The following is a 13,823-nucleotide window of genomic DNA, read 5'->3' on the forward strand; positions in this document are numbered from 1 at the left end:
GGAGCCCAGTCAGGATGCTGAGCTGTTCACCAGGGCGAGATGGTGGGGGTCCCCCCGGGCCACTGGCCACATTTCCTGTGTCTCCCAAGAGATAGAGGGTGGGGGGAGAGGGCCTGGGATCCAGTGCCGGCTCCCCAGCTGCGGGACCCCGGCTGTGTTCTCAGGTTTCCCCCTCACCCTTTCTGGGCCTTGGTTCCTACGTCTACAGGACAGAAAATGAACTTATACCTCCTGAGTGAAAGAAATCATAGATGCTTATAAATAGGCACTTTAAAAAAGAAGTCCTTTAGAAGAAGGTGCCAAAATGCTGGAAAAGGTTAGAGCGGTTTGCAGTGGTATTTTGTGTGCTGAAAAAAAAACCGAAATGTTTTAGTCCCAAGCCCTTCTCTAAAACGTTGAGCCTGGCTTGATGGGAGTGTTTGGTTTCTATACCAGCAGGCACATCTCAGAGATGCCAAACCCCTGTGACAAAGTGAGTCACACCAACTTTGGGGCTTCCCTGGTGGTGGCTCAGCTGTAAAGAATCCACCTGCCAAGCAAGAGATGTGGGTTCGATCCCTGGGTCAGGAAGATCCCCTGGAGAAGGAAATGGCAACCCACTCAAGTATCCTTGCCTGGAAAATGCCATGGACAGAGGAGCCTGGTGGGATACAGTCCATGCGGGTCACAGAAGAGTCAGACACGATTTGGCAACTAAAGAGCAACATCAAGGCAGCCTCATGCTGGTCCTGTGCATACGTTTGACTTGCGTGCTGGGAGACTTAGCTGGTCAAGGTCCCCGAGGCATCTCTCGGGGAGTAGAGCTCACCTAGCCAGCTGTAGGCTCCTCTGTCTTCTGACACGGAGAGGTGTGCAGAGGTGGCCTGAACCACCCTCTGACACCACCCTGCCTTGTGGCTTGACTTCCTGGGGCTCCTCCCAGCCCTCTTCAGGGAGGGCGGCCGACTTGAAGGGAACCGATGGGTCATCTCATCGCTCCAGCCCGTGGCAGTAAGCCTCCCAGAAGAGAAACAAGGGGTGGGGGAAGATCCCTTGCGTGCTAAGCCAGCTCCACCAAGCAGATAGGGCTGGGCAGCCCTGCGGGGAGCACCCAGCCCCTTCCCACCTGCAGGCTCATCAAACACCTCGACAAGCAGCCCGAGTGGGAAGCCGGTGATGTCACCGCCTCGCCTGAACAATCGGGCCTTTCACAGCAGGATGATAACAATCGCCACCGTGTGTAAGGGCCTGCCACACAAGAACACACACGCTCATCACTCCTGGGAGGATCTGAAAGCCGAGGTGCAGCAGGGCTTGTCAGGAATATGCCGGTCTCCTTTCATAATCAGCCGGCCAGAGAACATAGCCCGAAGAGCCGGTCTGCGGGTTGCAAGGAGGCTCACTTGCCAGTTTTCAGAGAAACCCGTGACTCTCTCCACCATTTCCCCAGGAGGCCTCGCCTGCAACCCCAGAAATAACCTCTTTGTTGTTCAGTCGCTAAGTCGTGTCTGACTCTTCATGACCCCATGGACTGCAGCCCACGAGGCACCTCCCTCCATGGGATTCTCCGGGCAAGAATACTGGAGCGGACTGCCATTTCCTTCTCCAGGGGATCTTCCCCACCCAGGGATTGAACCCATGTCTCCTGCACTGGCGGGTGGATTCTTTACCACCGAGCCACCAGGGAAGCCAAAGTAACCCCTACACTGAGCATAGTCTGTGCTGGGGTTCAAGCAGGAATATCCCACTGCACAACTCCAGGGGGCGCTATTCACTGAGAACACAGCGTGCCCCCAGAATCATGCAGTGCTGCGGTTCTGAAGTTACTGCCTCTGGAAGAAGGAATCAGGGCCCCGGTGGTTCTCAGGTGTTGCTTTTACCCTGAATCCCAGGGATCTGTCTTGCTGCAGCTAATGTTCCTAGAAGAGTCCACTCCACTGAGCCTGGCAAATCTCAAACACGATGCACGTGGTCGGGCGGTTTTCTTGTTCAGTCTGGCAGTTTCAGGCATTCAGGTGTTTGTGGAGAAAGCAAGTTCACCTAAGCTTGCTCACTCTGGTCCGTGGTTCTCAACAGGGGATGTTTTGCAGCATCTGCAGATGTTCCTGGTTGTCCCAACTGAAGGGAGGCTGTTGGAATCTGGTGAGTAGAGGCCAGGGATGCCACTGGATGTCCTGTAGTGCCCCAGATGGGCGATCACAGCAAGGAACTGGTCCCCAGTGTCCAGAGCCGCAGGTCAAGGAGAAGCCTGCTGTAGGGGGGATGTTCTGACCCCCCTACCTGAAGGTCTCTGATCACAGCAAGGAACTGGTCCCCAGTGTCCAGAGCAGCAGGTCGAGGAGAAGCCAGCCATAGGTGGAACGTTCTGACCCCCCTACCTGGAAATCTCTGGTTAACATCACCCCCATCAGGCCTTCACTCCCTCACTGCCAGAGCGAGCCAGAGCCTCAGCTCACTGGTCCAGGAGGCATGGCAGCACCTCCTCCTCTGCTGGGACCTGGAGCCCAGATAACTGTCTCTCTCCAGGATGCTCTGATGGGTCTGCCTGAGGCCCAAAGACGCGAGGCATGTGGAGCAGTGGTTGCGGGTCCCCTCTGTCACTTCCCAGCTGGGTCACCCTGGGGACATGTCACCTGACCCCCTTGTGCATCAGTTTCCCCATCTGTGAAATGGGGTGATGATGGTAGAAAACACTTAGGAGGTAGTTGCGAGTACGGAGCGTGTCGCTACACGCAAAATGCTTCCAACCACGCCCGACATTTAGTAACACGCCATAAATGGGCAGGGATGATTATCGTCGGTTTTATTCTAGCCAGAGGACCTTAGTCTCCCTCCAACAGGCGTGGTAACGACAGACAAGCTGGTTTCAGCCGCAGGTTGTTGCAATGGGGTCTGTGCTGCTGCCGACACTTGCCGAGAGCTTTCCCCAAGCTCAAGGCCAGAAGCTTTTGTTTTTTTGGCCACATGGCAAGCAGGATTTTAGTTCCCTGACCAGGGATCAAACTGGCGCCCTCCGAAGTGGAAGCACTCAGAGTCTTAACCAAAGGACTACCAGGGAACATTCTTAAGTGAAAGGTTTGAGTGGAGAAGGCTAAGGCATGGATTTTAAGGGAACCCTCTCATTCAGCACAGGGGTCAGCCTCCAGAGATGGGGGGAGACCCTGGGATGGAACCTCAGGCTTGGCCCTTGGGGAGACCACTGGGTCAGAGCTGAGGCATTTGTCCTGAAAAGCCAGCAAGCTTAGTTGCACAGGGAGGAGTCTTAGAAGATGATGCCAAGGAGAGATGGGCCTTGACTCCAGAGCGTTTTCTGCTCTTCTTTGTGCCCTGTGGCTTTAAATTGGGGTGGGGGCACCCCACTCCAGTACTCGCCTGGAAAATCCCATGGACAGAGGAGCCTGGTAGGCTGCAGTCCATGGGGTTGCTAAGAGTCGGACACGACTGAGCGACTTCACTTTCACTTTTCCTTTCATGCACTGGAGAAGGAAATAGCAACCCTCTCCAGTGTTCTTGCCTGGAGAATCCCAGGGATGCAGGAGCCTGGTAGGCTGACGTCTATGGGGTCGCACAGAGTCGGACATGACTGAAGCGACTTAGCAGCAGCAGAGACGGTAGGCCTGGACCACCCCACCCTAAAATCTCACACTGTTGCTTACACTGTCCATTCTTCCTGATGGAAAAGCACCTCCCATCTCTCTCTAGCTACTGAAAGGCTCCTCATCCTTCAAAGTCCACTTTGAATGTCACCTTCTCCAGGAAGGAGTCCCAGAATCTCTTTCTTGGCCAGAATAATTTCTCTCCGTGGGCTTTCTGCTTCTCTCATGGCCTTTGGCCAGCTGCTGTCCTGGAGTCATTTGTAAACGGGTCTCTTCATCCTCCATTAGATTGTAAACTCCTGTAAGATGTGGGGCCCTTCCTGACATCTCCCTGATTAGTGTGTGTGTGAGCTCTCGAGAGTGGCTGGAGCCCAGTGCTGGATTCTGGAGTCACTCTTGAAAAGCGGATCCCCACTGGTTGCCAACCGCTATCTCCAGCCTTGGCTCTGACCCGGAGGTCACAGAATCTGGAAGTGTGAGGAGCACGAGCTGGAGAAGGAATTGGTGCGAGGTCAGAAAGATCACCGGGCTGTGGACACTTTCACGGTGTCCGGTCCCTGCCGCTCCTCAGTCAGCTCTGAGCGGGGAGCCCCGACTCCCTGAGCCCCAGCTTCCCGGCTCTCCTTCGCACCTGGACACACGGTGGCCACGACCCTCTGCCACTTTTATTCTTGCCTTTGTTGGGTCTTCACTGCTGTGCCGCCTTTTCTCTTGTCGTGGTGCAAGGTCTTATCGCGCTGGCTTCTCTTGTTGCATCTCTGGGCTTCCCTGGTGGCTCAGATGGTAAAGAATCCGCTTGCAATGCAGGAGACACAGGTTCGATCCCTGGGTCAGGAAGATCCCCTGGAGGAGGAAGTGGCAACCCGCTCCTGCATTCTTGCATGGAGAACCCCATGGACAGAGGAGCCTGGCGGGCTACGGTCCAGGGACTGCAAAGAGTTGAACACGACTGAGCGACTAACACTCTCTTGTTTCAGAGCACAGTTTCTAGGGTGCACGGGCTCAGTAGTTTCTATGCACGGGCTCAGTAGTTGTGGCGCACGGGCTTAGCTGTCCCACAGCATGTGGGATGTTCCCTGACGGGAGATCGGACCAGTGTCCCTGGCATTGGCGGGCGGCTCTTCACCACTGAGCCCCAGGGAAGCCCCCCCATCATTTCTGTCGACGCATCCTCTGTCCTCAGTGGCCCTCCCCTGTGATGCTCCTGCTGTTTCCCAGGATCCCCTCTGGCACCCACCCCAGTCTGCAGGCCATCGGACGCGGCTGCAAGTGGCCCCTGGTGTCCTCGGCTCCCAGCAGGGCAGGGGCTCCTGAGATGGAGGTGGGTGTGGCCACTGTCTTCGCCGTCAGCTTCCCTTTTGATGACTTCTTAGGCCAGTGGCTCTCAACACTGTTGGCACATTCCTCAAGTCTACAGTCCCAGCGCCTGACCCCATCATTTTTCAGAATCTCCCCCTGGTGCAGGGGCAGTTAATTCCTGAACTGATGCAAGTGGAGAAGCAGAAGAGAGAGTGTGGAGGGAACTGAGCCTTTCCATTGGGTCACCCCCACAGATGCCCAGGACACAGCGTCCATGGGAACCTGATGCCCCAGCGTGTGTGTGCAGAGGGTGGCCAGGTTAAGAAGGAATGGATATAAAGGTGGGGAAGGCAGAGCTGCTGTGGTCCAGCCCTCGCTGTGGCTGAAGGAGCCCAGCTGCACTCAGGAACGATTCCACGGTGCTAGCACGATCCCAAGGGTGCGGTACCTGGTTGGGCTGGCAGCCCCATGCCGGAGACAGGGCAGGGCTCCGGGAATACGGCTGGCCAGGCGTAGAAGAATGGGGTTTCTGTGCCGCTTATCAGGATGGTGGCTCCCAGGCAGGGTGTAGAGGAGGAGGTTCCACAGCCTGCCCGCCTGACTGCTGGCTGCAGTCAGTCCCAAGTCATGGGGAGGACTTTGAACAGATGGAGCCCCACGTCTGACTCACTGGCGACATGGGGCGGCCACTCCCTCCCTGGCTAGGTCTGGGGTGAGTCCGGTGCCTGCCTGTGGACGAGGGGGACAGATGATGGCCTGGGACCACGAGCCAGCCACAGAGTGCCCTCTGACAAGGGGTGTAAGACCTGGACAGGCACCTTGACCTTCCTCATTGAAAAAAACCTTGTTGTATGCATTTGCGTGCTCAGTCGCTCAGTCGTGTCCAACCCCAGAAACTGCAGTCTGCCAGGCTCCTCTGTCCATGGAATTTTCCAGGCAAGGAAACTGGAGGGGGTTGCCATTTCCTTCTCTGGGGGATCTTCCCGACCCAGGGATCGAACCCACGTCTCCTGTGTCTCCTGCATCAGCCGGTAGATTCTTCACCGCTGCGCCACCTGGGTGGCTGAGTGGGCAAGGAGGACAGGGTGCAGCCGGCTGCTGGTTGAAGGCACTCTCTGGCCGCTGTCCAGAGCTGATGGCCAGACCCCCATTGGCAGCAAGGCAGATAGACATGAGCCAACTGACCAAAGCCAAGGGATGGTGGCATTTCCCTTTTTCATCCAGTCCATCCACGACTCCCTCGGGCCACGTTCCAGCACTGCTTGCCAAGTGGCACCCACATCTCAAACCCTGCAGACCTTCAGTGATCAGATGAGCCCTGGTGGAAGGGCTGCCCTGCGGACCTGTCCAGCCAGGGTAGTCTCGTCTGGGGAGGTACCCTAAGGCTGCCTTCCCGTTGCACTCAGCCTGACCTGGTTTCCCTCCGGTTGTGCTGTTCCATCCTCTGCAGTGGACGTCCAGCTTCCTGCACTGGTTTGCTGCCTGCGGAATGAGGGCTCGTGGTGTGTGTGGGTGCCTGGGGGTTTCCCCGAGGATCACGGAATACCTTTGTCCTGTCTCTTTCTGTTTCTCCCTCGCTTCCACTCCAATGCCTGGTCTGGGTGCAAAACAGGCTCTCCAGGCTTGGCTGCAACCAAACGACCAATTCACAGAGCCCAGGCAGGAGGGCAGAGGGTCTCGGTGAACTCCCCAGAGCCCCCAGAAGTGCAGTGTTAGCAGCAGATTGGTGAGCGGAGGCCGCCCGGAAGCCCAGCCCAGCCCCTGATCTGTGTCCCTGTCACAGTCTGCATCCAAACCTCCTCGTCCCGTTTCTGAAGTGGCTTCTCAACAAAAATGTGACTTGTCCATCTTCAGGCCGTAAAGGAAGGGACCACCCCCATAGAAGCACAGAATCAGGTCACTGGGTACGACAGCCCGGCATGGTGGATGTCGTTAACCCACGTGACCCCTTCCGTGTTCCTTATGAGGGTCTGAGGTGTGGAAGTGAGGTGGTTTGTGCAGAGTTGTGTGGGTAAGTGGCGAACCCGGGCTCTCCTGACACCCAGCCAGCGTGCCCCGAGCTGCGCTGTAATGTCCATCAACATGGAGCGTCTCCAGGGACCCGGGACGGTGTGAAGGGGGAGGATCCTCGTCCCCCTCCTCTTCCCGCTCTAACCTTTCCCCATCCTTCACCCGTCACAGGGATCCACCCGCACCTCTGACGCCACAGGAGGGCGTTGCTTAGAGGCCAGGGGCCCCCGTCCGCCTGGGTGCTCCGCTCTGGACGTCCTCCCTTCACGCGCCTCCTTGGTCTTTCAGGAATTTAGCCCTTGGAATTGGGATCCAGAACTTCCCGGAGGGCCTCGCCGTCAGCCTGCCCTTGCGAGGGGCTGGATTCTCCACCTGGAGAGCCTTCTGGTAAGTGCTGCAGATGCCGGCGTCAGGGGCCAGGGCCGGGTCTGCGGTGGAGTTCAGGGCAGTCCTCCGGCCGGCTTCTCTCTTCAAGAGCAAGCTCTTCCGGCTCGGAAGCGAACCTGGAGCTTAACCTCTTCTGGGCCGGAAGTGAACCTGGAGTTTCCAGAAACACCGGCCATCTGGTTAGATCCTGCACCCCCAAAGCTCATCCCTTGACCTTCAGCCCCGACTACCGCTGAATAGGAGTTTCCTATTTTCAAAAGCCTTCCAGGGATAGCCATGCCCACTCAGGGTGGGGTTTTCTCCCCTGCTGGTGGAAGACCCGAGGCAGCTCTGCCGTCCACTGGCCCTATCACAAGCCCTGGGTAGGCTCACTCACCCCAGTCTGTCCCCAGGGGCCATCACACCAGCGCCCATCATGACGCTCGTCAAGGTGAGGACCAGGGTTCTCTCAGCAACATCTGGGCAGGTGAAGCCCGTGGTGCTCACACTTAATGTTTTCATAATCCCCAAAGGGCTTTCTGGGGCTTCCCAGGTGGCTCAGTGAGAAAGAACCCGCCTGCCAATGCAGGAGACGTAGGTTCCATCCCCGCATCGGGAAGATCTGCCAGAGGAGGAAATGGCAACCCACTCCAGTGTTCTTGCCTGGAGAGTCCCATGGACAGGGGAGCCTGGTGGGCTATAGTCCACGGGGTCACAAAGAGACACAACCAAGTGCCTGAACAAAGGGCTTTCCAGTCTGTTTGCAACTTTTACCTTCCCAGTGACCTGGAAGGGGCCTCCCCAGGCTTCAGAGGAGGGACCCGGGGGCCCAGAGTGTCAAATAATCAGCTCGTCACACGGTGGTGCCGAGGCTGCCATTTCTTCTGCCTCTCAGCTCACAGGGCCCCAAGCCTCAGGACGCCTCTTGGTTAAAGCAGTCGCCACTCTAGAATGTTTGCTGAGAGCTTTACAGGACTGCTAACAACAGTTAAAAAGCAGCTTCCATTTTATAGGGTCTTATGATTTACAAGTTCTTGCATATACGTCAATCACTTTATTTCCATCATTATCATCTCTTCCTCTGTCCTGGGAGACGACGGAACAGAGCTTTTGAGAGAAGGCCAGCAGGATGACCCTAGAGATTCTTTTGAAACGTCAGTTCCCTGCACCTGAGAGCCGTGACTGTCATCTCATACAGAAGGTCCAGGGCTGCAGAGGGGTGGGAAGAGGGCCCCTGCGGTCAGTGTCCAGACCCTGAGATGAAAGTTTCTGTTTAACTGGACACACTCAAGAGCTGCAGAGGGTGCTCCGAGCACGCAAGCATGGAGCAGGAAGCAGCGGCTCCTTTGAGAATGCTGCGGTGCAGGCTGTGTCTCCCCCACGCCCTCCATCTGTTTCTGGTCAGGGCAAGCGGGGACTGGGTGCTGGGAATTCACAGTCCTAGCCCGTCTCGGTGCGAGGGCAGGAGGAGAGGTTGTCGCTCACCCCCCGTTTTACAGATGAAGGGACTGAGGCTCGGAGCCAGATGCCCACGGAAGGAACAGTGGGAAAGATGTCCCAGCACCTTGCGTATTGGTGTTCAGCCCATACAGGTGTCTCTTGCTGGTGGGGCTCAGCCATGGGGCTCAGGTACAGGCTTATCTCCAGGCACTGAATTCTCAGGGCTCGTGGGGGCTGCTGTTTTAATAGAGCTCGTGGGATTCCAGCCTCCAGACACCCTCAGATAAAGGGTGTTTTCCAAAGGAAAAATCTCACCTTAATCCAAGGAGGGGGTGTTGTGGGGAGAGGCCCTCACTGTATACCCGGCCAGGTAGGTCCACCTTGTGGGCAGGGGTCAGCGGGTGTGGCTCCTTCAGAAGGGGGTGCAATGTGGCTGGAGTCCCCCCACACACCAAGCACAACCCAAGTCCTTGGGAAGTGTCTGCGCCACTCCTCCTTGTCAGTGTTCTAGCCTTCAAAGGACAATGTAGCCCTCAGCTGGAGAACGGCTGGCGGAGTAACAGCAGTGTGTCCATACAATGGGATATTATGCAGTCATCAAAGGGATGAAGTCCACTTGTTACAACAGGGATGCGCCTTGAAATAAGCCAGTAAAAAGGATCACCTGTTGTCTGACTCCATTTATAGGAAACATCCAGAGGGGGGAAATCCCTAGAGACAAAAAGTAGATTAGGGGTGGTCAGGGGCTGAGGGTAGGGAGGAACAGGGAGTGGCTGCCAGTGGGTATGAGGTTTGTTTTGGGGGTAATGAAAACCGTCTGGAATTGGATTGTGGGGAAACTGTTGCCTAACCTCGTGAATACACTGAAAACCACTGAACTGTACACACTCAGTGGGTGCCCCATTCGGTAGAAGAATTCTATCTCAATAAGGCTGTTATTTTAAGAAGACAATGTGGGAAACTTAAAACTCTAAAATAAACCTGGGAGGGGGTGCCTACGGTGACTGTGTAATAATAGGGAGTTGGGAAAACAGACAGAGGTGGTGTTAATAGAAACAACACACAATGAGGTGGTTTTGCCCAGCGATGCAGGATCTGACGTGGAGGACAATGCACACCTTTTGCAGAGCCGAGGCAGCCCGCGGAGCACGCGGGGTGTCCGCCCGAGCCTCCCCGAGGGGACGCGTCTGTTCTCTCCTAGGTACGGGCAGCTCAGCGGCATGGTGGAGCCTCTGGCCGGGGTCTTCGGCGCCTTCGCGGTGGTGCTGGCCGAGCCCATCCTGCCCTACGCGCTGGCCTTTGCGGCTGGCGCCATGGTCTACGTGATTATGGATGACATCATCCCCGAGGCCCAGATCAGGTGAAAGCCGCCCCGCCCCCACCCGGCCTGGTCTCCCTCCCAGCCGCGCCGCCCCCCGCCCCCCCCCACCCCGCCCCCGCATCTGCTCGGCCTTTTTTGGCCCCTCTTTCCTACACCTCCACCTCTTCAGGCCCCTTCCCAAAGGCATCTCCACCCTCTCGACTGGGTTCTTTGAAACCGAAAGAGGAGTAACAGGCAGGTGGGTGGAGAGCTGGACGACCTGATATCAAGCCCCACCCTCCACCCCCAATACACAGAATATTGTTTTGCATATTCTTTCTCTCTCTCTTTCTCTGTCTCTCTCTGTCTTTCTCTCTCTCTAGATTTTACTGGGGCTGGAAGGAGGGAGAGGTGAGCTCTACAGTGTTAACCACAGCTGCACCTCCAGGTCTTCATTGTCCAGCTGTAGGCCAGGTGTTGGGGGGGCAGGAGGGGGATCCCTGCCTTTATTTCCTTCCGTTTTTCCTAGCAGAATGATTTTAAGGCAGGTTTACAAGGTCAGGTGTGTCTTCAGAAAGTCACTGCTGCTTTTTGCTATTCAAGCATGGATTCCGGAGCCCTCAAGGTGACCTTGAGGAAGTTACTTCTCCGGACCTCCATTTTCTCACCGGGAAAATGGGGATGATAACAGGACTGACCTCATCTGTTGATCCTCAGAGTTTACACGATTTAGTTTACCTGACATGTAGTGTTAGTCGTTTAGTCGTGTCCAGCTCTTTGCAACCACATGGACTGTAGCCCGCCAGGCTCCTTGTCCATGAAATTCTCTAGGCAAGAATAATGGAGTGGGTTGCCACGCCCTTCTCCAGGGAATCTTCCCAACCCACGGATCAAGCTCAGGTCTCCTGCTTTGCAAGCAGGTTCTTTACCATCTGAACCACCATGGTAAGCCCTAATAAAAGTTACTTGTCATGATTGGGGGTTTCCCAGGTGGCACCAGTGGTAAAGAACCTGCCTGCCCATGCAGGAGACTAAAAGACACAGGTTCGATCCTTGGGTGTGAAAGGTCCCCTGGAGGAGGGCATGGCATCCCGCTCCAGTGTTCTTGCCTGGAGAATTCCATGGACAGAGGAGCCTGGCGGGCTTCAGTCCACGGGATCGCAAAGAGTCAGACACGACTGAAGCAACTTGGCATGCACGCTTGTCAATATTGCTATTTTTTAAATTGAAGTATAGTTACTTTACAATGTTGTATTGGTTTCAAGTGTACAGCAAGGTGATTCATTTATACATATTTAGATATCCTTTTTTGGATTTTTCTTTTTTAAAGGTTTTTTTTAACCAAATTTATTTTACTTATTTTGATTTGGGGCTGTACCCTGTACTGTGTGGGATCTTAGTTCCCCATCCAAGGACTGAGCCTGCACACCCTGCTCTGGATGACAGCATCTTAGCCACTGGACCTCTGGGGAAGCCCCTCAGATTCTCTTCATTGCAGGTTGTTACAAGATGTTGAATATAGTTCCCTGTGCTCTGCAGTAGGTCCTTGCTGTTTGTCTGTTGTATATATAGTAGTGCGTATCTGTTAATCCCAAGTCAATATTATTATTGTTACTATTATTATGAATAGGAGTAGCGCGTTTCTCTTGGAACTGGACACTGGAGGATGCTGTCAGCTTGGACGCTGTTCCTCGGGGCATCCAGGGCTCACTCTCTGCCTTTCCTTCCCTCCTAGTGGTAACGGGAAACTGGCGTCCTGGGCCTCCATCCTGGGCTTCGTGGTGATGATGTCGTTAGACGTGGGTCTGGGCTAGTGCCGAGACGCTCCGGACCCAGGGAAGGCAGCACGAGGAGGCGGCCACCGTTGGCTTCGGCAGGACCAGCCTCTTTCTTCACATGCAAACGTTTTCCTTCCTCTCCTTTTTCATCTCATTACCTTGATTGACTCTGATTAAAATATGACACTTTTTAGATTTCTTTTGAGGGAAATAGTGGTTTTATTTGGAATTTCAAGCAGGCCCAGAACTACAGATTTGTGCTTGGCCACTACGTAGAATCTTTCTTCAGTGGGATGACCAAGGAAACGCAGATCAGGGAAATCTTTTGTACTTTCAGTCGCCCTCGCTAGACTCAACGGAAGTTCCTCAAGGTCACCTCCAGAAGCAAGAGAGAAGTCTCCCGAGCATCTGACTCAGAAAGGCCAGGAGACAGCTCTTATCCGTCCTTCCCGCTCTTTTATCGCTGATCCTCTGTCCATCAAGACTGGAACAGGAGCATCATAGACAAAGCAACCCAGGGAGGAACTTACCTTCCTCTTCCTCCCCGACAGGGGATGCTGCATGGAAGGAGGCGCAGACGAAAGGAAGAAAATCAGCTGGTCTTTTCTTTTTCTTTTTCTGAAGGCAGAGATTGGCACTGTCGAAGGTAAGGGAATCAGGATAACTGTGGATCCACAGTGAGCCCTGTGAACCGAGGACAGAGAGGCACTTTGATTAGAGACCTCAGCTCTCTCTAGATTCCAAGAGCAACTCATTCTGCCATGGTCTCCAAGTCCCCCAGACGTGTTTTTATAAGCTTACAGCCTTCATTTTTCTAAGAGCCTTGGGGACACCAGCAAACTGCTAGAACTCAACCTCTTCGTTTACTTATGGAGGGAGTCACTGAAGCTCGCCTAAGTGAATACAAGACTAGGAATCTGCACTGGGTCTTCCTCCTTTGACTGTTTGGTAACTTGTAACCTCACCCAGACCTCCTAAGCTGTTTTACTGGATTTTGGTCAGAAAACTCAGGATGAGACAGGAAGAAGGGTAGAATAACGAGAGGTATTTTTTTTACATGTCCCCTTTAAAGTAAATTTTAGCCAAGTCATCATTCTAAAATGACCCCCAAAGAATGAGATTTGAATGAGACTTGAAGCCAGTCTGCTCCCTAATCTGTACACACAGCTTCTCCTGCAGGGGTGGCGTATCTTGTCTACTTCAAACGTAGCTGAGGCCTGCTGTTCTTGCTGGTCAAAGGCACACGGGACCTTGAGTGGGTTCTGCTGACGAGGCAGGCAACCCAAGAGCCAGGTGTTAAGGCATTGTGTGATCACGGCCACCCCCCAGGTTGACATGTTTCATCGCTTCCAAGGGTGGATACACTGTTCTGGGAATGCCCTGTGCTGTATCTATGTACCTTCTTCCAGAGCACTGATGATCAACATTAAAGGCACGTTCAGAAGTTTGATTGGTAGAGATTCATTGGTTTAGTGGTTGGCATATGGGTGTTTTTATGTCTTTGTAACAGAGTTCTACATAATGCAGACTTCTTTCTGATGGACAAGACCTCATAACTGTGATTAATACCAATAAAGGGGATACTGTTGTGGATGACCTGTGCTGTGTCCAGTCCTTCTCAAAGCTGCCTCTTTCCAGTGGATGATATGAGAGCTAACTAGAGTTAGTCCTAGCCTCTGCCCTACCCATCACCAGGAGCAGCAAAGGAAAGAGCTCAGATGGGAAGGGCTAGCTAGATTCATGGTTGCAGACAACAGCGTCCAACTCCAGTTTACTTGGGCAAAGAATTTAATGGAAGGTTATCAGGGAGCTCATAGGGTCTATGAAGAATCAAACTTGAAAATGGGCTAGATCCAAGAAAACTAGAGGTCTCGGGAGTGGGTTGCCATTTCCTTCTCCAGGCGATCTTCCCGACCCAGGGATGAAACCCGTCTCCTGCCTTGGCAGGCGGATTGTGCCACCTGGGAGGCCCCAGAGCTCTGGGAGTGTGACCCAGTCACGTCTTAGAAACGGCTTGACCTGGATGCCATGGCCCCTTGATCCTGGACCGGTACT

At 54.4% G+C, this 13,823-nt stretch overlaps 1 protein-coding gene across 7 annotated transcripts in view; it reads left to right on the forward strand.

The window, feature by feature from the left end:
• The window catches only part of SLC39A11 (solute carrier family 39 member 11), a 376,154-nt gene extending 362,790 nt beyond the window's left edge, over nucleotides 1-13,364 (forward strand). For all 7 annotated transcript variants that reach the window (XM_027518931.1, XM_027518935.1, XM_027518932.1 and 4 more), the window contains 3 exons: nucleotides 7,173-7,271; nucleotides 9,892-10,050; nucleotides 11,726-13,364. In XM_027518931.1, the coding sequence (XP_027374732.1) occupies nucleotides 7,173-7,271; nucleotides 9,892-10,050; nucleotides 11,726-11,804 (337 nt within the window). In that variant the 3' untranslated portion in view covers nucleotides 11,805-13,364. The remainder of the gene's footprint in view (nucleotides 1-7,172; nucleotides 7,272-9,891; nucleotides 10,051-11,725) is intronic.
• Nucleotides 13,365-13,823: the final 459 nt, after the last annotated feature.

This window comes from Bos indicus x Bos taurus, chromosome 19, assembly GCF_003369695.1.
Source record: "Bos indicus x Bos taurus breed Angus x Brahman F1 hybrid chromosome 19, Bos_hybrid_MaternalHap_v2.0, whole genome shotgun sequence".
Taxonomy (NCBI): Eukaryota; Metazoa; Chordata; class Mammalia; order Artiodactyla; family Bovidae; genus Bos; species Bos indicus x Bos taurus.